Genomic DNA, 25,665 nt, shown 5'->3' with positions numbered 1-25,665 from the left:
AGGGGGGCAATTATTCAGGGCTCCCAGGCCAGAAGCAATTGCAATATACCATATCGGCTGTGGCCACCCCATTCCTTCTCTTCCAGCTATGACTATAAGAGCATTTCTCAATTGTTTTAAAGACGTGATGATGTCATAGTGATGTCAGGGGTTGTATTAGAGTTATATTATGTTGTCACTGCAAGTGGTGTCTTTATATCTGCAGTGCTGAGTAGATCAGGGTGCGTTAGAATAACATCTAATGGGGGCTGTACGGCAAACCTCCTGCCTAATTCCATCCCCTAAAATCTATCTGTAACGGCATGTGGTATCGGTTGCCAACAGCCCCTTCGCTGTCCAGGAAGGGGTATTTTTCAGATAAATGAATCAAGGAGACGCCCTGTATAATGTATAGTAAATCAGCAAGCCGGCCCCTGTATGATGTATAGTTAAAAAAGCGAGATTCTTTGTATAATGTTAGATATTTTAATGTATAACTAAATCAGTGAGCCGGCCCTGTATAATGTATAATTTAATCAATGAGATGCCCTGTATAATGTATAGATAAATCAGTGAGATGCCCTGTATAATGTATAGTTAAACCAGCGAACCGGCCCCTGTATAATGTATAAATAAATCAGCAAACCAGCCCCTGTATAATGTATAGATAAATCAGGTAACCGGCCCTGTATAATGTATTGTTAAATATTTGAGATGATCTGTATAGTTAAGGATGTGAAATGTTCATTTCCTCCGCAAACTCCCGACTTAGTGACTCCAGTGGCTCTGTATTAACAAGAAGCTGCTGTTTTACTGACCTCTAGTGGATGAGGCAGGGAGTGCAGCGCGATTTACGCACCGAGTTAAAGGAGCAGAAACTTCACCGTTTAATGCTGGATATTTATTGAAAATCACAGACATGAAAGCAAACGACGCGACGTGATAATACGACATGTTTTATTTCGATTATTTTGTTTATTTTATGATTCACGGCTCAGGTCACCGGATCTCGGCCCCGCCGGCTGCTCACTCGCTGCCTGTGTGAATGGGGTAATGGTCCCCGGGTAGAGGCGCCGGCAGCGTGGAGCAGTTTTTCCTGCCGGGTTGGATCATGATGCTGGAGGCGATGCACGGATTGTCTCGGCCGCACAGGCCCCTCCAGTAAATGTCGCTGTGACTGTTGAGAAAGTTGGAGCCGCAGTTATCGAACCACCAGCCCCCGCCGTGCTCCTCGGCGCAGTTCTTAGGGAAGCGGTCGTTGTCTCGGTCGGCGGTGCTAAATTTCATGTTGTCGTGGGTGCCCGTCTCGTTCGTGACGGTCATGGCGTCGCCCGCGTCACCGCTGTAGTCTCCTAATCTCAGGGCGTAGCCGTTAGCCTCGCTGTCCACCCGGAAGCTGTGGTAATCGGCTCGGTGCTCGTTGCCCGAAGCGTCGACCAGGAGGAAGCGGACGGCGAAGCTGTTCTGCCTGGTGAGGAGATAGATGAGCTCGTTGCCCAGCCAGTGATCGCCCGTCAGATTGCCGAATCCGCTCCGGTACGAGCTCCAGGCGGAGGGTCCGGAGAAGACCCCGTTTCCACGCGTGTTTCTTTGCAGGAGGGTCCAGCCTCCACCGTCTGGACGGAGGTCACAATAGACCGCCATAGGCGGGGAGTCCTTGGGCTGGATGGCGTATAAGCCGCTCGCTCTTCGCCCGTTGAGGAAGGCAGACCTGCAGTCCTTGGCCAAGAGTTCTGAGAATCAAAAGGAAATAAAACTTAAGAAAAAACCCTTTATTGACTGATTTCAGATAATATCTCTTTGGGGGGGCGACCTCAACCAGCGTGTGTCCCACAAATACGTAATCTACGTCGGGATATGATGCGATCGGTGTGTTTATTAGCCATGTGGCTAGCACAATATATGGGGGAAGTATGATGGCGGCTGTGGCCACCGCCGTAACCCTCACCGGGAGAGACCCCGCCGCGCGGGACGTTCTGCAGCTGCTCCAGCCGGTTCCCTTCCAGCAGGTGTTTGTTAGCGAGACGGTCGTAAAGCTCCTGGCGGCTGATGAGCGTCAGCTTTTTGGTCTCGGAGGCCAGCAGGTTCATGGCGGCCAATGAGCACAATACAGGAAGCCAGCGGAGAACCATTCTGGAAAAAAGAGCCAATAATATAATAATATAATAATATAATAATAATAATATAATAATATAATAATGATACATTGTGATGATTCCGCAGCCGCCACGGACGTTATTACCACTCCTCGAAATTATTATTTAACTCTTAGAGTGCCACAAGAGCTGACCCCAGAATACCTTACGTAGCGCATTCTGGAACTGAAACAGTTAAGAACAATCGATGAGCGAGGGCGATAACGACTAAACCATATAACAGAAGCCAATCCTCTGTGCGTCGGTGGCGCAGTTTTCCACCCGTATCCCCTAAACGTAATGTTATTGACTGCGTATCGCAGCGTCTGAAGGGTTAATGCATTCAATCTCATCACTGTTAGCTTCCAGCCCGTATCCCGCTACAGAAATCTCCGTCCTCCTCTCTCCGCCGATTTCATTCATAACGCACGGATTTATAATGAATGAACGGATAGAACGTTAATAAATATATAAATATATAAATAAAATATACAGGGGGCAGAGAAGCCCAAAGAGATCTCCGGGGCGTCTCCGGGGCGTCTCGCTCAAACTCACCTCGCGTCTCGATCCCAAACTCAGGGTGTCTCTGCGTTCTCGATGCGCGGCTCCTGGGCTCTCGACCGGCGGCTCCTGGGCTCTCGATGCGCGGCTCCTGGGCTCTCGACCGGCGGCTCCTGGGCTCTGATCGGGACGGGATCGAATGTTTTATACGGGCAGTAAATTCGGGAGGAAAGGGGATTTTATGACATAATAAAAAGGTTTACAGGAATCCGTGTCCTGTTGGCTGAAGAATAGCCCCTGCCGGGGGCAAACACGCCCCGTGCCAAGTCCGGCAGCTGGCGGGCGACGGCGGGACGATGCCTCGTCATAAAGTTATGGGCAGCGGGACGCTTGTAATCGGGAGACCAACCGCCGGGTGTTTATCTCGTGTGTAATCGGGCGGCAGCTTCTTTAAGGGTTAAAATTTGCATCGGCCGCTGATGGGAGATAAAGAGCCCGGGTGACGGGGGGGGTGTAGGTTATTCACTAAACTGTGAGTTGTAGGTGAGATTGCACTGTGGATTATTAGGTAACAGCATACCTGCAACCAATCAAGGTTTGCTTCAAGTCTCGGGGTGAAGGGGCAGATTCTCAGGGTTATTACCCCAGTCTTGGGGTGAAGGGGCAGCTTCTCAGGGTTATTACCCCAGTCTCAGGTGAAGGGGCAGATTCTCAGGGTTATTACCCCAGTCTCAGGTGAAGGGGCAGATTCTCAGGGTTATTACCCCAGTCTCAGGTGAAGGGGCAGATTCTCAGGGTTATTACCCCAGTCTCAGGTGAAGGGGCAGATTCTCAGGGTTATTACCCCAGTCTCGGGTGAAGGGGCAGATTCTCAGGGTTATTACCCCAGTCTCGGGATGAAGGGGCAGATTCTCATTACCGGCTCACCAGAACGGGGGTCAGACCCGAGACATCATCTGCACCTGATATTAACCCCAGGCGGTCATGCTGTTACCCTGACAGGTTATTGGCGACATCACCCCCAGACTTCACAATACACCTGATGCCAAACATTACAGGGGCACTTATTCTGTACGGCAGAGGGGGGGGCATGTCTGGCTAGGGTATCTGGATCGGGCATTTAAACCTTTAAACCGGCTGATCAGTATATAGCACTGGGAGGCCACAGAGATGGAGCATGGAAAGGATCCATCCCTGGGAGAAATGCTGCGTGTGCACCCAGACGCCCCCCTGTGGCCAATAAGTGGACCAGCAAGCGGCAAAAGACATCAAAAGACATGAAATGCACACTAAATAAACATGTTTTATTATTTTATTCCTCCCCGAATAAAGGTCTCTGTGCATGGAAACAAGCGTCTATGGCAACAACCTATCAGTATTCAGCACCCGTTTCCATCGGCGACGTCTGCTGCAGAGCTTTTCAAGTTTTAGCTCATTTATGTAATTATTGTGAAAAACCTCCATTATCATTTCAGTCGGATTCTGCCACGAGGGGCAACTTTCCTCCGGGGGGAAACCGGGGACCCCGAGACAGAGAGGCAGCGGGTATCCGCCTGAACCCCAAAAGCTGCCCGCGGGGAGAAACGTCCATCCAGATGTTGCCCTCTGCCCCTCCCCCCAGGGGGTGCTCTCCTGTATAGAGGAGATTTGCCCCCCGGGGGAGGTTGACTCTCATCATTAAACGTAGCACCCGGGGGGGCTGTCCGGCTTTACCCAGAAACGCTCCCTCATAGGTCGTTGCCATAGCCGCAGAAATCGGTTCTTTATAATTCCTGTTTTCGTTTCTCGGGATTAAAAGTTCTTCGGAAAAAATAAAATAACATAATTTATTAATTAATGTGAAAAAGCGTCTTTTAGCGTTTTTTACGTGAATGGCCTTTAGGTTCCAGAGATTGGGGGGGCGCGGGGGGGGCATCCGGAACACAACCCAGACGGTTCTCCCAGGGATGTATCCTTTCTATGCTGTCCCCACCCAGCGGGGCTGTCCGTTCTCTGACCCCTCTGTATGCAGCAGCTGCCGTTAACATAACGGACCGGGTCAGGCCGAGAGCCCAGGGCCCCTGATGTCCATTGGCAGAACGCCCTCGGTCCGTTCTCAACCCAGCAACCAATGATCGCAGCCCCCCGGGTTCCAAGACAGCTGATGATGTCATTTATAAAGATTTATCCTACTTGGTGAGCCAGGGATATCCTCTGTATAAAGGAAGATAAAGAAGAGACCTCCGAGGCTCCGTAACTTTGTGAAAATAAAGACTTTTCACCTTCTCTTGGCTATTTCTGTATTATTGCCCCCAAACTGATTTAGTGCATAAGGACTCAGTTAAAATTAGAAGGATAAGGGGTAATGTGAGAAATAGTAGTAGATACGTGGGATAACCTTCCAGTGGAAGTAAATGGATTCAAGAAAGCGGGGATCGCGCGTAAAGCTTTCTTAAAGAATGATTAGGTTTATTTAGGGGCCAATCATTATTTTCTGCAATCGCCCCTTTTTATTGATTGATATGGCGCCATCATATTCAGTAGCGCTGTACACTTTCTGACCCGTATCTATCGCTGATCGATATGCTGGTGTAATAACGCCGCGAGACAGACATGACATAATGAAAATACTACGCCCTATGACCACAGCTCCCAGCACCCTCAGCCAGATTGTCACCAGTCTAATGCAAACGCGCCGGCTTTGTCTATTGGCCGGGCATGCTGGGAGTTGCAGTTCACGGCACCTGATAATGGCCCTGCAGGAGTACGGTTGCCAAGGAGACGTGCTCCTGTAGCCCCCCGCAGTGCTGCGCTCTCGGGGTGACGTCACCGAGCCAGGCAGATCTCGCGGGGCCAAGCGCTCTCGCGAGGCTCCCGAGCGGTGACTGCACCAGGCTCGGTTGCTAGGCAGCGGGCTGAGGAGGGAGGAGCGGAATGACCCGGCCCCGGGGGGCGGGAATAACAAACCACGCCCCCTCTCTGCACCGAGGCCGGAGCCGACGCATCCCCGGGCCCGGGGCCCCCGAAACCCGGCAGCAACGCAGTGACAGCTCCCCGCGGGGCCCGTCAGCAACAACACAGCAAAAGGATCTGCGGGGCCCCTCATACACCCCACCTCGGACCCAGCAGTGTCCCTGCGGGGCCCCTCATACACCCCACCTCGGACCCAGCAGTGTCCCTGCGGGGCCCCAGAACCCGGCTCTTACCCGGCCGTGACAGGATTTGCGGGGCCCCTGGATACCCCGGGCCCGAACACGGCTCTGCGGGGCCCCTCCTCGGGCCACCCGGCCGCTGTACACCCATTTACGCTCAGCTTGTGTCCGGGTGCAGTATGCAGCTGCCATTATTGCCCCAGCGGCTGCCCCCTCCTCTGATCACCCCGGGCATCTGAAGCCCCCGCAGGACCGTCAGGTGCCCTCACTCCCTGCAAACCGTGGCTCTTCTATGAAGGTAAAAGGTGTGTGGCCCCCGTGTGACCTGTTCCATCCCGCTGTGACCCCTGACCCTGCTGGGCTATAACAGAGAAGCGCCCCCCCCCCGGCCGAGGGTTGGTGGGCTGCCCCCCCGGGACCCCCTTTATGTAAACCCTTTATTACAGCCCCTGATTCGAATACCCCTGCCTGTGCCCCGTAACAATAGCTCCGGACCAGGTGATTCTGGGATTTATTTAACCCCATATCGCCAGGCTGCCCCCCGAGCTGCCTCCCTTTCCATGGAAGTGGGGCAATTAAATAAGGGGCCGCGCTGAGTGCTGCGTTATGATTAACGTGTGCCGGCGGACAGCACACGGATCAGACACGGCATTCTCTGCGTGCTTCTGCTCTTCCCCAGGTGTTCCCAAACAGCTGTGCCGTTACCTGTGGCACCTGTGCAAATGCAGGATGATTGCTGCATGCGCTGCCCGGGCTCGTTTGGCACGGCATGCGAGGGGCTCTGCACCGCTATGTATCGCTGAGCGGGGCATTCCTTTTGAGGCCGGACTCCGGGGATCTGTCAGATGATGGAATGGATTCCGCGTATGACATCACTCTATAAAATGTCAATAATTCAGGCAAGTGTTTGCGGGTGAAAATGGTGCCGGTTACCAACGGCGACCTGCATCACACATGATCTATATATATAGTGCCCCCTGGCAACGCGTCGGCGCAGGCATTTGCCGTTAATACTCGGCATCGCTACGTTGCGTGGTTCGCTGGAACGCGGAGATCGCTTTGGAATTCAGTTTTTTGGATTTAATTAGAAATGTTCATTACGTCGCCGAAAGCCCCTCCGTGTCCGCGGGACCCCCGGCGTGGGGCTCTGGGTAGCCGTGTCAGGTGGTTTATTGGGGGGTCTTCAGATCACAGGATTGAGGTGGCGCGAGTCGGGTCGGAACCGGTTTCCGTGGGAATGTTTTGGTTCCGCTTGGATTCCGGGCTCTTCGCTGGAACGTTCCTCGCCGGTGCCCGTTGCTCTCCGTTTTGCGCGTTTGGGGTCCCGTTCCGCCCCCCGCCGTGGGGTTCCCGGCTGAGTCGGGTTAAAGACCCAAGCGTAGCTCTTAATGTTCCGTTGTTTCCGTCGTCTGCGCGAGTTGGGTTCAGATAAGGACGTTTTTGATAATTTTGACAGCTATAATTGTCACTTTTATAGAATTTGAATTGCTTTAAAAATGTAATTATTTGGCCCAATCCGTAGAGACCCAGACCTCGCCGGCAGATCGGCCCCATTCGGCCCCCGTCTAGTCGCCCGTTTCTCCTGCTGTAAAGACTCAAACCTTAATCAGTCGTTGGTCTCGTCTTAGATTCAGGAGCCGTATGTCTATCCCATGCATGTTTAATACGCTCACAGTGTTACCCTCTACCACCTCTGCTGGGAGGCTGTTCCATTTATCTACTACCCTCTCAGTAAAGTAAAAGTTTGTTCCCTCTCTCTCTCTTCTGCTCCTTATCACGGAGAACCTGATGGGAGCGGAGAGTTTAGGTGGGTTGAACACGCAGACGGCACGGAAAGCGTTTAGTTTCTCTCGTTGTCGTGTTTCTCCCCGACCTTTGACCCCGTGCGTGTCGTTTGGATGAATGACAGCGAAATAATAATTAGCTGCCGGCCTCCGTTTGTAGCGCCGGTAGAAATACTAATTGCTTCGCCGCGCGTTTCGCCCTCCGTGGCTTCTTACTAATTAATTCTCCGGTTCTGTTTGATAGTTTATGCAATAAATAGTTAATGTGCAGTTATAGGAACATCGATCGGGGTGAAATAAGTGAAATAATAGGCGGGTGGAACGCGGTTGGTTACTCTGCGTGTTTCCCGCTGGCGGGTGGAATGCGGTTGGTTACTCCGCACTTATTGTATTATATAATATTATATCGTATCGTATGATAAGGATGCTGTCCGCGGGTCCCGGCTCGTCTCTCTTTAACGTTCCTCCGGCTGGGAAGCGCTTGCTGCGGCTCTCATTCACTCGCAATAATCCCGAACGGGCTCTGCGCATGCGAGCGGGATCCGGTCTCTGGGGCCGCGGCGTTCCCTCGCTGACGTCACCCGGCGGGCCCTGACGCCGCTCCGAGACCCCGCTGCGTAGTCTGAGAGCGGTTCCTGCTCCCCGGGGCCGGGATGCAGCCGCTCACGCGTTTCGCTGTCGCGCTTCTAGGTGCAAACAGATAAAACGCGCGCCGGGGAGGCTTGAAATGCTCGTTTGTAAATGTAATTAATCGCCTTTCCTGATCTCCGTCCTCTTCCCCCCCAACCTGACAAAGGCTGCTTATACCGGGGCAGATAACTGCCTCCGACGGGGTTACAGCGGGATGGGTATTAATACTAATCATGCTGATCCCGAGGCTCCTAAGGCGGGGGAGGGGGTTCTAGTACCTGTCGGATGTGATATCTGGGATTAAGACGTCTCCGTAACACCGTTTAGAGAGCGTTCGCTTATATTGTGTTATTAGATTGTTGCCGTTCGGTTAAATTTGCCGCAGTGAGCGGAAACGGATTTCTAACGGTCTTCCGGCCCATGGAGTGCCGAGTGGGACGGGCGGACGGGAGGATTGATGGACCGCGTTGTCTTGCAGGCCTTTCCTCCGTCGGTTTCTTTGTAACGATGACCCGCGCGGCTCGGATCGTTTCCAAGTACACGGCGATTTGGCTCGGAAGCGAGGGGTTAAATCGCGGCTTCTTGTGCCGAACGAATGGTTTCCTCCGAGTGCAGCGAGGAATCCTCGAGTAATTAGGAGCCGCCCCCCGGGCATTCGATTGGTCGGCTCATTAGCGCCTCTCGCTTAATCATTATCACCTCTCGTGCAGCTGATCCGACGGTTTAGCGCCTGCTGGGTAGACGAGGCCGCCGGACGCGAACGTTCATCAGCCGGCGGCCTTAAAGCGACGGTTTCATCCCCAGTCTGTTCTTGGTTTAATGTCCCCAAGACTCCCACTATAGAAGAAAGCGAATTAAAGTCCTCTGTGCGGATCGGTGGCCCTCTGTAACTACTCCAATATGAAATAAAGCACTTCCCAGACACAGAAGATGCAGCCCTGCTGCAGCAGCTGCACTCCTCCTCCACGGTTCGTCTATTCTTGCCACTGATTGGTTGAAGCAGCTAATCGGTGGCAGAAAAATATATATGGGACCGGTTCACACAAATTTACGTGGGGGTCTGAAATACTCGCCCACCGAGTCCCCCAAACCAGTGCTGGAGGTGAGTAAATCCTGATATATCGGGGCATTTAGCTGGGGCGTGGGGGAAGGGCAAATACATACGGGGGGGGATTCTGAAGAATACACGGCCGGTGAATGTAAAGCGACGGTTCATGCGATGGGCCGAGGACCCCGTGTGACGGGACCCCCTGAAGCGCGTTATCTGGGTGAGGATTCTCAGAATGTTTAAAACTGAAACGTTAACCTGATCCGTGATCAGCGCCGACCCTCATTCAGTGATATAATCCGTTATATACCAATAATTCGTAATAATAATTATTATTGTATTTCATATTATATTATTCTCCTGATATATATATATCTATATACCGTATAATATATCTCTATACCATATATATATCTATATACCGTATAATATATCTCTATACCATATGTATATCTATAGATAGATACATGTATATATAGATGGGGGGATGTATGTGGGACGGGGTGGGGTAAAGGTGTCTTTCGTGGCTCGTCGTATAAAGGAACGCGTGACGTGATCGGCCCAGCAAGCCGCGTGTAACGTGTGAATGGAGTATGTAGAGCCGCCGCGACACGTGATGAGGATGTGAAAAATGAGAAGTTCCCCGGGGGATCGAGACGTTCTGCAGAGGGATCCCCGAGAGGCTCCAGCGATTTGGTGTCGCGGCCCCTGTGGGATCAGAGCTTGGTAACTGCCGTGAAGGTGATCGGCCCCCTTTTAACGCATGTTACATTTTGCAGTACCCCGGTTTTTCCGCTGTAGCTGAAAGGGTTAAGGAATGGCATTTTTAGTTTGTTCCCCCATAAAATCTGATGTTTTTTTGCAGACATGCAACGGGGCAGACTTTGCGCTGCAGCAGGCTGCGCCGCGCATGCTCGTATCGCTTCATTGAGCCACTTCTACTTAAAACAGAGGTTGCAGCCCTGCTGCTGCAGCTGGTCCTCCTCCTCCAGAGTCCGACATCTCTTGCCACCTTTTGTGAGCCGTATAAATGCCTCCGCTTCCTAGCGGCCGCTCATGCCCAGACAACCAGGATCGCTGCAGTTAAACAGTTTGAGTCCGAGAATGTTGTGTCCTTTTTGCCAAAGACGCTCCCGGGAGGTGAAGTTTGTGGTTTCAGGGTTGAGGATGACGCCGGCGGTCGAGGTGCCAACGCGTTCCTCCTTTGAAGTGTTGCAGGGAGTGTGATTAGAGCCGAGTATCGACATGAATAAGAGACCGCTGAGCACCGAGTCCCTTCCTAAGGAAGTCGTTCGGCTCCGTTTCTTGACCTCCGACCCCGCGGGAAACAATCAAATCCCCGCGATAAACCTTTAATGGCAGCGAAGTCACAGAGTGTGAACTCGGCAGGCGGGGAGATAATACGCCGAGGATTAGCAGGGGTTAAGAGCGGCTCCTGTATTGATGAGTAACCATGGAGACCGTTACAGAGGGGTCCATTTATTACGTGTTTTGGGAAATGCTTTGTTTTACTCATCTTACCTCTCAGGTGATTATGTATGGAAAGGAAATCAACTTTGGGGTCCCTGAGCTGTTTTCCTGGAAAACAAGGAGATTTCTGGCTGTAACATAATTGCAAAACCATCAATTATCAGGAGTGATGGGAGTGATAAAGGGCCATTGGAACACAGGAGTGATGGGAGTGATAAAGGGCCATTGGAACACAGGAGTGATGGGAGTGATAAAGGGCCATTGGTGCACAGGAGTGATGGGAGTGATAAAGGGCCATTGGCGCACAGGGAATGGGAGAGAAGAGCGAGATGGGGAGAGACATTTAAATAAATAAAGGGATTTAACAAAGTATAGGAGGGAAGTTTACCTGAAAGCAGAACTTACAAGAGACCCGAATGTAACACTAGAGCGTCAGAGGCTGAGATGAAACGGAAGGAAGTTTCTTTACTGGGGGTGGTGGATAAGTGGAACAGCCTCCCGGCAGAAGTGTCTCATTACGAGAGAAGCCTGGTTATTTTGTTTCTTTTCTCCCGCAGACTTTGTTCGGACAGTAATGACCGCACGTTTTCGGTTGCCTGCTGGCAGAACCTACAATGTACGAGCGACAGAGCAGGAACGAGACCGACAGAGCGCAGAGGTGGTCTGCAATCTCCTCCTCCTGGACAACACTGTGCAAGCCGTCCGTGTAAATGTGAGTGAGGACTTCTCGTATAGCGCGGGCCCAGGGGTGCATGTACATAGATGGGGGGGATAGGGTGGGCTCAGGGGCACATGTACATAGATAGAGGGGGCCCAGGGGCACATGTACATAGATGGGGGGGTAGCGTGTGCCCATCGTGACATGTACATAGATGGGGGGGGTAGGGTGGGCCCAGCAGGACATATGTACATAGATGGGGGTTATTACCCACGTGCTGCCCTCCCATACATCAGACTTTAGAAACCCTCCGTTTCTGACCCGGTTTAACCCTCGTCCAGCCGCTGCTCTCTTATTAGGGAAATCGTTCTACTTGTTAAAAGCTTTGGATGATTTTTTTGCACGTTTACACCGCTAATCACCGAGGTTCCTTGAAACGTAACGCGGTCTCCTGCACCGCGCCGCCCTATCCCTCGCTTGTTTAAATTCTCTTACTGTATTAGCCTCTACCACTTCTTTTGGGAGGCTGTTCCACTTATCTACCACCCAAGCACTTACTACTTCTGCTCAGTTCCTGAAATCATAAAGTATAACCCGAAGGATGCCGGAACGGACCCGGAACTCACGCTTTTCTTATAAATATAAGTAACAAAAAGGAGCCGTTGTATTTATTTGTTTCTCGTCGTTTCATGGCGTCGGGTGCTCTTTGCCCGCAGTCGGGTATTTAGTAAGAAGTTGGCATTCAGTTGAGTATAAAAATAGAATAAGTGCAAAAAGTCCACCCAAAATGAGTTAATAAGTAAGAGACAGCTGCCTTTGCGATGGAGCGGATTGGTCAGCGTCTGATTCGGATGCCGCCGAAGTGTTTTCAAGCCACTCGTGTTCTGAATCACTTCCCCCATTAGCCTTTACCACGTCTGTTGGGAGGCTGTTCCACTTATCTACCACCCTCTCTATAAAATAAAACGCCCTTACGTTAAATGTAACAATAAGGATAAGGGAATGTATCCGGAGCTCCGTGTGCTGCCATGTGTCTTTGATTGATCCGTTACCCAGCGCAGGTGGTTGCAGACCTGGGTGCTGTGTAAATGCACCATGTTTAACACGTATGAACCCATTTTATTTGCATACTGATAGTGAGTCTGTTCCTAAGCAGGACCCGGAAGCCACGTGCCGGATCGCAGCTGCCTGCGGCCGTCGTGTTGTTGGCAGCAGCCCCGGATGCCGCAGCCCAGGGTCAGCTTTCTAGAGATACCATTAAAGGGCCTGAGTTGTTGTGCAGATCGTCTCTGCGCCGTTTAGCGAATCGTTCCCTTGAATGCTTTGAGTGCCGCTTTGTTTTTTTTATTTCTCGTATCCTCATTTTTCCCTTTTTTCCCCTCGTTTTCAGAAACATGACCACGGGCGAGTCCTGCTAGACGCGGTGTTTAAGTTCCTCGATCTGACCGAGAGAGACTATTTCGGATTGCAGCTGGCTGACGATTCCTGCGAGAACCCCGTAAGGAGGGCCGAGCCGGTCCGATCCCCCTTTATACTTAGACCCTCTCTGTCATGGCCGGTCCCTAGGACCCGTGTTCTAGAACATTGGAAGCTGCGCATGTTACATGTGGAGCGGCGAAGCGCGCTCTCCATCCCATGTGTTTAATACTGCGTTGCGGGGGTCCTCACTGAGACCGCTGGATATCTGATCGCTTGTTTAAAGCTCATAAATATTTCCACATATTTTTGTTGTTATTATTACTATTTTATTATATTTTTATTAAATATATTTTTGTTTTTATTATTATTACTATTATTTTATCGTTTTCTTAATATATTGTTTTTGTTATTACTATTTTATTATATTTTTATTAATGATATATTATTCTTGGATTAATATTATTATTATTATTAATTTATCAATATTATTTGTATTATTATTTTGTTTATTTATATGGCGCAGACAATTCCCGCAGCGCATCTTACAGTCCCTACATTCAAAGTGCCTGACAGAGCTAGAACTGACCCGATACATTAGGGAAAGCTCGGCTGGTGAGCTTACAATTATTCGTAATCTTAAGAACCCTTTGTTGTTTTGTTTTCAGCGATGGTTGGACCCAAATAAACCCATCAGAAAGCAGCTAAAAAGTAAGTGATTTTCCGGAGCTTCCCGATCACCCGGCGCAGATTCGCTCTTTTTTTTTATTATTATTTTTTTACATCTCTTTTTTAATCGCAGGAGGATCTCTGCATCACCTGAGCTTCAGAGTCAAGTTCTTTGTTTGCGACCCGAGCAAACTGCAAGAGGAGTACACGAGGTGAGACTCCCAGCGGAGGTGGTAGAGGGTAATACAGTGAGCGTATTAAACATGCATGGGATAGACATCCGGCTCCTGAATCTAAGACGAGACCGACGACTACTTTAGGTTGCAGTCTTTACAGCAGGAGAAATGGGCGACTAGACAGGGGCCGCTGGGGGCCGATCTGCCGGCAGGTTCTGGGTTTCTTTGTTTGTTGCCCCAGGCAGGTGCGTTTTGATTTGTCTCCCTCTCTCAATATTGACATTTCCTCTTCCAACAATAAGTATATTTTTTATCCCCGAAACCTTTTCACTGAAAGTAAATAATAAATAAATGTTGGCCGTGATACAGAGTGATTATTATTCCCGGATCCCCGGCTGCGAGACCCCCGAGACCTGCTTCGCTAACGACCGCCTCTCTCCCTCTCCGCAGATACCAGTATTTCCTGCAGATAAAACAAGACGTTCTCAGCGGGAGGTAAGCCGAGCCGCGCGGCGCATGGGTTCGTTAAATGCGCCTTTCCTGCTGCTTTCGCCCCAAATAAAATTCAGTTATTGCGGTTTTTGGGGGTGTCGGGCCGTTGATGGCGTTTTCTTTCCCGCCGGCGCGACTGGCGGAGCTTCGCTGTCTGGGTTCTGATCTCCTTCCTCTTGTGTTCCAGGCTGCCCTGTCCCTATAACACCGCGGCCCTCTTGGCGTCGTACGCAGTTCAGTGTAAGTACCGCCATTTCCCCCGAATTTCCGCCCCAAGAAATCCCCCCCCCGTCTATTGGAACGCGTTCCCCCGTAAGAGCGAGTCATTATATCACATCCGTTCGTTCATATAGCGCCAGCAGGTTCCAGGGCGCTGTTACAATATGTTTAAAACTGACAGTATATGGAATGGACAATAACGGTAACGCGCATTAACCCTTTCACTGCCACGTGAATGCACCGGTAACGTCCTGGCTTTATTGCAGCGGCACCAACATGAATGAGGTCATCAGCGGCATCTACTGTGTAGAAGAAAATCTAAGTTTTTTCATACCAACACTCACAATTATTTTTTGTGTGTTTCCACCCCCCCCCAAAAAAAAGGCTGCGTAGTTTGTGTGGATTTATGAAACACGGAAAATGGGAATCTACAAACGAAAAAAAATGGCAAGAAAAACGGGGGGCTAAAAAGGAACCTCTTGTTCAGGACGCTCTGTAGTTACTCGCTTGGCATTAACCCTCCGTCTCTCTCTCTCCCTCCGGAAGCTGAACTGGGTGACTACAGTAATTCGGAGCACTTGCCCGGCTACCTGAGCGACTTCACGTTCATCCCAAACCAACCCCTGGATTTCGAGAAAGAAATAGCAAAACTGCATCAGCAGCACAGGTAACCCTACTCTCCGGGGTGCTACTTGGTTTCTGTGCTGGTGGGACGTAAGAGGTTAATCCCTTCACTCCTAGATGACTTAATTCATTCGCTCGGATCTTTTGTGTGAATGAATAATTGCTGCCATTAGGCACTTGCTGTGGAGTTGAAGGTTTAATCACCGATAACGTTTCTTCCCGGCTGCATCTTATACCCCCCAGCAGGGGCAGGTTTCGGGGGCCAGATACTTTTGGCACCACGTGTCTCGTGTGGGGATTCAGTTGGGCAAAGAACTAGAGAGATCGTTCCAGGAGATATCAGTTTGGCTACAAATAGACCAGCGAGCGGTAACGTGACCCCCCACCTGGTGAGGTGATAGGAGGCGGCGCGGAGTCCTTTTAACTGAACACAATGTTTCCCGACCTGTACATTTGGGGTCAGGAGACCTCGGGGGTCTGTCTGTCACTTGATGTTACCCGTAAGCTCGGTGATGGCTGACCACCGGAACTCCGACTTTTGCGTGACTTTCTGACGCCTCGCCGACTGTCTATCCTGTGGCTTTAAGCCGGTTATCGCGTTCTAGGTCAGAATAAGTGGTTTGAAATGAGTTCTAGACGCCTCCTTTCCTTTTCCACAGAGGCCTGACTCCAGCGGAGGCGGAATTCACGTACCTGAACACGGCGCGCACACTGGAGCTGTACGGAGTGGAGCTGCACTACGCGCGGGTAAGCCGGGGGTCTCCGTCCGGCGGGGGGAAGGGTTACCCCGGCACCTATAGACATTATAGAATCACGGACGCGTTCCAGGTCCTTTCAGCGTGCGTGATATGAATGTAAAAGTGTTTCGGTCCCCCCCCCCACCCCCGGAGAATGCGACGAATCCTCTAATGATTTCCGTGGCTGCTGGTTACTGACGATATACTTTTCACTCCGCGAGTGCCGTTTGTCGCCCTGTGACTGAGCGGAGATGATGTGAAGGCGATGATTGATGTGTAATTATAACACGTAGCCCCCCTCCGGCTCTTGCCCCCCCGCCCCCCGAATGTCTTCAGGGACCGTCCAGCTGTCGCTTGTGTTGCTTCCACTTCAAAGTGCGAGCTCCGAGTGCTTCCTTCCTGCCCCTGCCGGTAGCTGTCATGTCTTTTGAACAGCGGTAGTGAATCGCGTTGAAGGAGTTACGGTGCATCGCGGGTCGCGAGTCGCTGGTGGTTCGCAGCGCTCGCCCGGACTAAACCTTCTCTTAGCTTCTGGGTGAAAGAAGTGAGCGATCGCCGGCGTCTCCGCTGCCCCCCGACGGTGGAATCGGAATGTTTTAATTTAAGCCGTTGGCGGGGAGCCCGGCCCGTGTATGCAGTCCGTGTATGTGGCCCGTGTATGCGGCCCGTGTATGCGGCCCGTGTATGCGGCCCGTGTATGCGGCCCGTGTATGCGGCCCGTGTATGCGTGTCATTTCTGGTATGTTAACGTGACACTTTCTCCTTCTTTCCTGCTCTATATTTAGGGTCACAGTCCAGACACAGATTGCACGACCTGCCCCCCCCTAGCTGTACATCAGGGGTCTGCATGTATAGTTTTTAACCCTTATTTTTCCTGCATTGTGTTTAGTAGTTGATGGGGGCGATCACTGACCTGCTCTGTCCTCTATTTCATACACTTTTTCCTCCCCAGGAAAGCCGATTCTTTATTAAATAAGTTCTCTCTCTTTTTGTTGCAGGATCAAAGTAACAATGAGATTCTGATCGGCGTCATGTCGGGGGGAATATTAATTTATAGAAACAGGGTACGCGTCAACACCTTTCCATGGTAAGGGCTTTTTATCTGGCGTTACGACGTTCTTTAAAATCCTTTAAAACGCGAAAAAAAAATGTATTCCTAATATCGAGGAAAACCTTTTCTACAGGGTTCCCAGGTGAATGAGCCGAGGGGCTGGAAGGACATGCATAGGGGGTTTATAAATCCCAGCCCAGACAGGGGGCAGTTGGGGGCAGCGAAAGCCCCCGCCAGGGGTCCGCGGATTGTCGTATTCAGACTCCTGGGTCTCCGTCCCGCCGGAGATTCTGGATTTTTTTGGGTAGCGAACAAACGGCATCAGCCGATACGAGTGGCCGCCGGGCCGATGGCCCCCGTACCGGTAACCTGCTTCCCCAGCAGCCCCGAGCTTTGGGGTTAATTCCGTGCGTTTTGGGAATTTGGGTTTCCGTATTTCGTTTTATATAAATTGTAAACGTTGTTTTTTCTTCTTTTCTTTTCTTTTTAAGGTTGAAGATCGTAAAAATTTCTTTTAAGTGCAAACAGTTTTTCATCCAACTCCGGAAAGACGTGGTGAGTCCCGCGGCTGCACTGTCCAATTCTGGCCCCTGGGGCCATGACGCTGTTGGTCAGGTGAAATACCCCAGTGATTTACGGCAGGTTCCCAGTGTGTGGGGGGGGGTAGCGGCCGGTGCGGCTCTACGTTCCGGACTCTGACGGGGTTCAGAACCGGCGGCGGGCGCTCACCGGCTGATTGGTGTCTGAGCACCGGGCTGATTGCCTAAGCAGCAAATAGCAAATTCTGTGGAAAGTGGCACCTCTGCTGTTAGGCAGATCAGAGGAGTGTTCCGATCCCGAGTGAGTTTTCTGTTCCCTTTCAGAACGAGCACCGAGAGACCGTGATGGGGTTCAACATGGTGAACTATCGCGCGTGCAAGAACGTGTGGAAGGCGTGCGTGGAGCATCACACCTTCTTCCGCATGGACGTCCCGCTCCCCCCGCAGAAGAACTTCTTTACGCAGTATTTCACCCTGGGCTCCAAATTCCGGTACTGGTAAGAACGATCCCGACGCGAGCGCCTTAAAAAATATTCTCGGGAACAAAGAGTCCGCGAGGAGGAGCCGCTGTAATGGCCTCTACCACCTCGGCTGGGCTCAAGCTCCAGTTTTTGTTTTTGTGGGCCTCCAGCGTGCGGCGTCATACATGAGAAAAGCCTTATCCTAAAATGTAACGACCCGTTGCTGCGTCCCTCCAGAGAAGAGAGAGACTTAAATATATAAAGGGATTTAATAAAGGACGGGAGGGAATTTATTTCAAAAGAGGAGAAAAGTTACAACAAGAGACCGGAATCTAACGCTAGAGAGTCAGAGACTGAGATGGAATGGAAGGGAGTTTTACTTTACTGAGAGGGTGGTAGATAAGTGGAACAGCATCCCAGCAGAAGTGGTAGAGGGTAATACAGTGAGGGTTTAAACATACATGGGATAGACATACGGCTCCTGAATCTAAGACGAGACCAACGACTGATTAAGGTTTGAGTCTTTATGGCAGAATAGATGGGCCGGATGGGGCCGACCTGCCGGCGGGTTCTGGGTTATATAATACGCAGTAAACGCGGTTGGTTCGGCCCCCGCGGCTGCTTCATCTGGTAACGGGGGACCAGGTGCATGTTGGGAATTATGTTCTACGCACAAGAGACGAGTAACGGGAAGAGTTAATAAAATACATTTTAAAGCTCATGCCGTAATGGCGGGTCCTGTGATGTGATTCGCGGGGTCGGTGAAGTCGGTTACTGCGATATATTTATATAATTTATACGATTTATGCGATTTATACGATTTATTCTAATAATGTGTATTTATACGATTATTTCTCCCCAGCGGGAGGACGGAAGCCCAGTCGGTGCAGTACGGGAAGGAGAAGGCCAATAAAGACCGGGTATTTGCCAGGTAAGTGCCCCGGCACCCGTCTCTGTGCCCGCCAGCTTCCCTGTAACAGTTCCCTTGCTTCCTGTTGCCATGCCTCCCAACTGTCCCGCTTTGCGCAAGACAGTCCCAATCTTGCCTCTCTATGCTGGAATTGGTGCCGTTTTTTTCCGTTCCGGTGACAGACTCTTCTTCCCCCGGGATTATTTAAGGGACCGCGTGGCTGATATCTTTGTCCCTGCAAGTCTGTTGCACAAATTACAAAATAGAACTCCTGGCAATTGTTTTAAGCAACGAAATGCACCGTATGCCCCCAAGCTTCAGGGTTTAGGGGGTAGTCAGTATGTGGCACCACGCCGGCTGCTGTGTCCGGGGCAATCCGGCAGCTTCTGTATCTCGGTCAGAGTAGATCAGCCGCCATCTTGCTGGACCCCGAGAGAGGCGAGAGAGGGAGACGTGGCTGCCGCGTGCTTTACAACTCACAGATTCTCGTACTAAACGGTCCGATCCTTTCATCCAGATCTCCAAGTAAACCGTTGGCGCGGAAGCTGGCCAGCGAAATGGACTGGGAGGTGGTGAGCCGGACCTCGCTGTCTAACGAAAGACTGGAGACCAAAAGCCTGCCCTCCCGCTCGCCCCCCGGGACCCCCAATCAGTAAGTAACGTCCCCCTATCCGTGGCTTTCACTCATAGGAGCCGGCTCGTGGTGATGAGTGATTGTAGCGAGCGTCTCGCTTTTTTTTTTTTTTTTTTTTTTTTTTTTACCCCAGCCGGAACTCCACCTTCCCCCCGGAGCGCTCTCGCCTGCGCCCATCGTCCGTCGGGCATTTGGTTGACCACCTGATTCACGCGTCTCCCAGAGAAGTCTTCGCTAACCACAGATCTCCGTCCTCCACGCAAGCGAACAGCATCGTCCTGGACTCTCCTCTGTAAGCCCCGTCTTATGCCCTCCCCGTTACCCCTGTCTTAAGCCCTCCCTGTTAATCTGTAGAAAGTGTCGCCCGACCCGACCGCCATCTCTGTGGATGATGTGGGGATAAAGCCCCCCGCGACAGAAAGCATACAGGGGGTCAAACATGCTAACTCTGAACTCTGCTGCAGGTCCCAAGATAACGTGGATGCCGCCCCCCCTGCGCTGCCGCCAAAGCAATCGAAAAAGAGCGGCTCCAACCAGATTTACCAATCTGAGCCAGAGCTCGACAACCACGTCAACGAAGCCTTCGACCCGTCCTGGACCCCCGAAAAATCTGCCGTAAGTCTCTCGCGTACACTCTCCCCCTCGCTCGCTCTCGCACACACTCTCTCTATGCACTCACACGCTCTCAGCCGGTCACTCTCTCTCTCGATAGCGTGGATTTAGTTAAGGTCCTCTCTCTCCGCTGATCTTGGTTAAAGGTCAGCTGTCGACCATATTGCCGTAAATCACCCCCAAATCTCCCGTGTTTTATTTTATTTTTTTCACTCTTGCAGCCAAACGGCCTCGCGTCTCACGATAATCTGGTGCTGATCCGAATGAGACCGGACGAAAATGGACGCTTCGGCTTCAATGTCAAGGTAAGAGACCATTCGGTTACAGACGTGTAGTGTGTTTAACCCCTTACTTTAAATTACTATAATTATTATTATATTTTTTAATAAAACATTTAATTTGTTCCTTTCTTTTAAAAAAAGGGCTCACGTTGCTCAGCTTGCGCTGCATTTGAGGAGAAATCTTTATATTTACAGGACTTGGGTCTGATTTAATAAATGATGTTCCGTGTTTTTGCCCCCCACAGGGTGGTTTTGATCAGAAAATGCCAGTTATCGTGTCCAGGGTGGCTCCAGGAACCTCTGTAAGTATTGGCTGTTTTTTAACACTAAAAGAAAATGTTTATTGGTTAATTTAGTCAGAGAGTCCATGTGAGTGATAAAGACCGAGTCATTCTATTGTTCCCCACAGGCAGTATGATAAGGAGTCGGGGTGTTTAGTAGATCGGGGCTCCGATAACAGAGCGAGAATCATACAAACGGCTAAAAACATTATATTATTGGGCTAAAACTACAATTGGGGTAAAAAAAGAAAACGGCAGAATATTTCTGAAAACGTATTTTTAATTTTATACGAGGAATAAAACGTTTTTAGTAGGAGATCCGGTTTAAAGGGACAGTCCCACCAAAAGGAGCCAAAGTTTGGGCTCGGACAGTATTCACCGATAAGAAGTCCGGCGCCGTGACCGTAACTCGGGTAACAAACCGTCTGTTTCAGGCCGACTTATGTGTTCCGCGTCTGAACGAAGGGGATCAGGTTGTGCTGATCAACGGGCGCGATGTGTCGGAGCACACGCATGATCAGGTGGTCATGTTTATCAAGGCAAGCTGCGAGCGGCACTCAGGGGAGCTCGTCCTTCTGGTCCGGCCGAACGGTAAGAAAGGTCCTGAGGAAGCCACCGGCTGTCATTAATACTCGCGTTTGGTTCTCCAGGGGTCTTTGGGTTCCATGAAGGTTCCGTCAGAACACGGAGTGCTTGGTGTGCTTTGTATGAGGTGTTGGTCGCGCATCGATGGGATAAGAGGCCGGATAGTATGACGGGGGGAGGGGGGTGAGGACATGTCACAGGAGCCGTGTACTAAGCATGTTTATCCGAGAGATCCGTGACCGCTTCGTTATGGGGCGCGTTATCTTAACGAGTCCTTAACGTTTGCCAGCTGTGTACGACCTGGTGGAGGAGAGAATAGAGAACGAGCCTGACTTCCAGTACATACCGGAGAAGACCCCCATGGACGGCGGCCCCTCCAACGGCGACGCGCTGCGGGAATCCATGATCCAGCTGGCGCAGGGGCTGCACGACGGGACGGTCCTCGCACAGTTTGATGTAAGAGATTTCCTTCGGTCTGCTTATGGGGGCCGGGGGGTGCAGCGTGATACATACCTCATTACATTATTTCTTTTTCCTCCCCTGTAGCAACTTTACCGGAGAAAACCCGGAATGACCATGTCTTGTGCCAAATTACCTCAAAATATTTCCAAAAACAGATACAGAGATATTTCGCCTTGTAAGTCCGACCTTTCTTCGCGTTACCCCCCCCACACACACACACACACACACACACACACCCCCCCCCCCATTACATACAGCTAAATGCGGCCCCTCTCGCTTCGGGTGTCAATTACAATCCTAGAACCCAATAGAGTTGAATGATTTGTGTGAAAATAAAAAAAAAATAAAGCACATTCTGGAAGGTGTTAGAATTTTTCCAAAATAAATCTAAAAAGACAAGTTTTTTGTTAATTCATCATTTTTATACACCCTGGAATGGGGCGGAATAAATAGGGCTAATCCGGAGATCCCCGGCCTGACTTTACCTGGGTTTGCGGACGGCCAGCGTTGATATTGGGGGGGGGTCTTGGTTTTATTATTTTTAATAGTATAACTCGACCGATGACTCTTCTTCCAGATGATGCCACGCGGGTCATTTTGAAAAGCGGCGACGATTACATCAACGCCAACTATATCAACGTGAGTCCTGCGCGGGGCGACAGACAATGTCTGCTTCCCGCTGCCCAGCGAATCCCGTTACCATCCCATCGATACTTTTCTGCAGCTTCTCGCCGTCGGATCGGAAAGCGATGCCCCGAGAACGTCCGCTCTGGCGGAGGGCGACCCGGCGCTGCGTTTAGTTGACACGGCCCGGTTGCCCGAAGCGTTTCTGTGTCGCGAAGCTCACAATCTTGTATCGACTTCTGTTTGCAGATGGAAATCCCTTCTTCCAGTATAATTAACCGATACATCGCGTGCCAGGGGCCGCTGCCTCACACGTGCCCGGACTTCTGGCAGATGACCTGGGAGCAGGGCTCGTCCATGGTGGTGATGCTGACCACGCAAGTGGAGCGGGGGAGGGTACGTTTGTCCCGCTTCTCGTTTCGGGAAGTTCTAGATGACGATAAATTCCGTTAAATATCCTAAAGCTTCTTGTTTGTGTGAAGGTGAAGTGCCACCAGTACTGGCCGGAGCCGACCGTCGTGTCCGAATTCGGGAATTTCCAGATCTCGTGCCACGCGGAGGACGGGAACCCGGCGTACGTGTTCCGGGAGATGACGCTCACCAACCTGGAGGTCTGACCCCGCTCTCAGTAACCGTTGCTGGATCTGTGTATTGTTGTGTGTAGCTCCTCGTTACCGGATCTGTGTATTGTTGTGTGTAGCGCCCTCCTATGCCGTAGCGCCGATGATACCCGCTGTCTGTGTAACGCGGCTGATACGTTGGATCCGTCTGCTCCTGTTTCAGAAAAGCGAAAGCCGCCCGCTGACGCAGGTTCAATACACGGCGTGGCCGGACCACGGGGTCCCCGACGACTCCAGCGACTTCCTGGCCTTCGTGTGCCTCGTGCGGCATAAGAGGTCTCATCACACCGAGCCGGTGGTCGTCCACTGCAGGTAAATCCGGGGGAGATCCGGGATAACCGCGTGCCAACGGGTTACCGCTGATCTCAGCCAATCACAAGCTCCGCGTTAATGCGTTATTATGATGCGTTCGCTGACGTAGCGTCTCTTGCGTTGCAGTGCTGGGATTGGCCGGACGGGCGTTCTGATAACCATGGAGACGGCGATGTGCCTGATGGAATGTAACCAGGCCGTGTACCCGCTGGATATCGTCCGGACAATGCGAGACCAGAGGGCGATGATGATCCAGACTCCGGTAATATCATTTAATTCATGTAACCTCCTAGATATTACCCCCCGTATTCCGTTTACTGCCCCTGTGAGTAACCCCAACCGCTAAAATAGCTGAGATAGAAGCTGCAGCTGCCCTACTTCTCCGTGCTCCCATGAGTCTTGCTGCTGATTGGCTGCTTAAAGTCAGGGGCAGGAAAGTGTTCCCATACAAATCAATAGGAGCGCTTTCCACGCATGCACGGGGGGGTAAGTATATCTCGTGTGTAGAAAGTAGGGGCAAAATGTATAGGAGGGGGGGATTTTGCAGAAACTTCCAGAGACCCCTCAGCCCCCGTTTGCCCGAAAGCCTCTCCTCTCCAACGCCGTTGTGTTTTCTCTTTGCCAGAGTCAGTACCGGTTCGTCTGCGAGGCCATCTTGAAAGTCTACGAAGAGGGGATCGTTAAGCCCCTGAAGAACGACACTTCGTAAACGGCGGCCTGCGGGGTGCTTTGGGTACAAATGAAGAAATCCCTTCCCGCGGCGGGGAGCGGAGCGGACGGCGCTCGGAGGGCCACCTCCTCCGGCTGGCGGGTTTCGCTGGCCCAGGGAAGGCGTCTGATGGATTTTGAAAACTTCAGCACTGTTGCACTTTATGTTGAAACAAACAAAAGAAAAAAATAGAAACATATATTTCTCACGCATCGGAGGACTTTTTGGGAAAAAAAAGGAATTCAGCTCCTGCTTTGCTCTGAATGATGAGATTTATTTATGTAACTTTGCTTTTTTGTGCCACAATCCACCCCCCTCCCTGCACTGTTTAACAGTTTGTATGCCAGAGGGGGGGTGTGATATACATTTCACCGCCAGGTGTCCCTGGCAATGCACAGGTTAATCGTGTTGTCCGCACCTTCATCTGATTGTTCGGCCGCAAGCGCTTCCCGGGTCTGTTGGCGCCTTTAGCGGCTATGATTGACCCAAACTTTTTGGGGTCCGTCGGGTTCCAGACTAGACCCTCGTAGAAGAGCGTTGGACCTTCTGAGGAAGCCGCGCTCTCGTAGTGAGTCTCGTTACTGATATATAACCCCGCTGCCGAGCGAGGCTGAGCTGCCGGTATACCGCTGATCGCAGCGTCGCCATCTAGTGGGGGGGGCGCATCGCAGATCCCGACGTTTAAAGGGAAATTCTCGTCGTATGTCGGTGACATAAATCGCAGTCCGTGCCGTCACGGCTTGAAATTACATAGAATGCTTTCTAGGTACGTTGGCATGGTTACGGAACGGTAGCGCTCGCGATGGATACTCGTACGCGTTCAATCCGTGCGCTCGGCTTCTGGAGTATTTTGAGTCGGGTCGATCGGAAGAAACGCTCTCATGGTTAGTTCGTTACCGCGGTAACCTGGCTTCCTGAGGCCGAGCCGTCGAGATGTTATCGTTGCTCGTAGTGCCGACCGTAGTGCGCCATCTGGTGGAGGGGAGGACGCATCGCAGATCCCGGCGTTTAAAGGGACGTTATGATTTATACCCCCGGGTCTGTGCCGCCACGGACTGGGTCACTTTCACGTTCTGTGGTTAACCCTTTCTACTTAGTAAAGGGGGCAAAGTGAGTTTGATGGAGCTGAAGGTGCGATCAGCTGCATTGTTTTGATAGAATGAACAAAAAAAAATGCGATCAACATATGAATTTTTTTTTAGTCCTTAAAAATGCGAAATCGGTTGTTCCTCTTGAAGTCGGGAGCAATTATTTAAAACCATAAAAACGATATATATTTTTTAATGAAAGTTTTCCTAATTCCGCTTGTTGAAAGTAACGTGTCTTCTGGAGCTCGTGGTCCTGGCTGTTTCTATCTGTTTGCTCTGTTTAGCATGTATTCCGGCTCCCAGTCCGTTGCCCTCCGGGGGTCTCCCGCGCGGCCCCCGGGGCCCGGTGACGTTCTGGAGCAGCCATTCTGATCACTGTGTATAATATTCATAGTCTCCTGGATCCCGTTCCTTAACCCGTAATACCTGTGCCAGAACTTAGTAACCACTCAGTCATTGAGCCTTGCTTTTTAACCCTTTCTGCCCCAGAGGGTTCCACATTGCGTGGGGGGGGGTGAAAAAATCCAGTCCTGTTTTTCAAAGGAAACGAACACTGTCGCGTTGGGCGAGAAATCCCGAACACACTGCCTTCCCAGTCTTAATTTCTAGCGCGATCCACTAAATCGGGCATTTACGGCTTACAGAAAAAAAAAAAAGGATAAATGTGAATTGTTTTTTTGTTTTTTTAAATGAAAAATAAAAATATTATCTGTTTTACATGCGCAGCCTTCACAGTAGACCAAGTTGGTTCTGATTAAAAATGCTGATAATTATCGTGTATAACAAGTATTTGGGTCATTTCGATGTTTTTGTATCGAGGAGAGCGG

At 51.0% G+C, this 25,665-nt stretch overlaps 2 protein-coding genes across 4 annotated transcripts; one reads left to right on the top strand and one right to left on the bottom strand.

Annotated features, from left to right (window-relative positions):
- Positions 1-919: 919 nt before the first annotated feature.
- Positions 920-4,359, bottom strand: LOC128501619 (fibrinogen-like protein 1-like protein). The gene is made up of 5 exons (XM_053471169.1): positions 4,329-4,359; positions 2,670-2,795; positions 2,285-2,300; positions 1,928-2,112; positions 920-1,712 (listed from the first exon to the last, which is right to left on the bottom strand). Exons 1-5 carry the CDS (start codon positions 4,357-4,359, stop codon positions 1,006-1,008), a joined length of 1,065 nt encoding a protein of 354 aa, XP_053327144.1. The 3' UTR covers positions 920-1,005.
- Positions 4,360-5,734: 1,375 nt separating this feature from the next.
- Positions 5,735-23,958, top strand: PTPN4 (protein tyrosine phosphatase non-receptor type 4). 3 transcript variants are annotated; one of them, XM_053471577.1, is made up of 27 exons: positions 5,735-6,044; positions 11,236-11,390; positions 12,727-12,834; positions 13,421-13,463; positions 13,555-13,633; positions 14,048-14,092; positions 14,277-14,329; positions 14,855-14,975; positions 15,592-15,679; positions 16,668-16,756; positions 17,212-17,275; positions 17,584-17,756; positions 18,583-18,651; positions 19,148-19,282; positions 19,398-19,556; positions 19,729-19,879; positions 20,098-20,181; positions 20,403-20,459; positions 20,873-21,029; positions 21,313-21,479; positions 21,570-21,660; positions 22,063-22,124; positions 22,359-22,505; positions 22,592-22,720; positions 22,893-23,041; positions 23,168-23,303; positions 23,667-23,958. In XM_053471577.1, the coding sequence occupies exons 2-27, from the start codon at positions 11,253-11,255 to the stop codon at positions 23,748-23,750; spliced, it is 2,778 nt and encodes a 925-aa protein (XP_053327552.1). In that variant the 5' UTR covers positions 5,735-6,044; positions 11,236-11,252; the 3' UTR covers positions 23,751-23,958. The 3 variants fall into 3 exon arrangements, with proteins under 3 accessions (XP_053327552.1, XP_053327551.1, XP_053327549.1); XM_053471576.1 differs by having other exon boundaries at positions 5,735-6,051; positions 17,584-17,750; XM_053471574.1 differs by having other exon boundaries at positions 5,735-6,051.
- Positions 23,959-25,665: the final 1,707 nt, after the last annotated feature.

Source organism: Spea bombifrons, chromosome 7 (genome assembly GCF_027358695.1).
Source record: "Spea bombifrons isolate aSpeBom1 chromosome 7, aSpeBom1.2.pri, whole genome shotgun sequence".
NCBI lineage: Eukaryota > Metazoa > Chordata > Amphibia > Anura > Pelobatidae > Spea > Spea bombifrons.
Note: the sequence above shows the minus strand (reverse complement) of the source record. Positions and strands in the feature narration are given on the sequence as shown.

Coding starts and splice junctions, on each gene's coding strand:
- LOC128501619 (XM_053471169.1), bottom strand. CDS start 4,359: ATGGCAACGACCTATGAGGGAGCGTTTCTGG. Junction 2,796..4,328: donor CTATGAGGGAGCGTTTCTGG/GTAAAGCCGGAC, acceptor CGTCCCGATCAG/AGCCCAGGAGCCGCCGGTCG. Junction 1,713..1,927: donor GCGCGGCGGGGTCTCTCCCG/GTGAGGGTTACG, acceptor TTTGATTCTCAG/AACTCTTGGCCAAGGACTGC.
- PTPN4 (XM_053471574.1), top strand. Junction 13,464..13,554: donor CATCAGAAAGCAGCTAAAAA/GTAAGTGATTTT, acceptor TTTTAATCGCAG/GAGGATCTCTGCATCACCTG. Junction 23,042..23,167: donor CCGGTGGTCGTCCACTGCAG/GTAAATCCGGGG, acceptor CTTGCGTTGCAG/TGCTGGGATTGGCCGGACGG.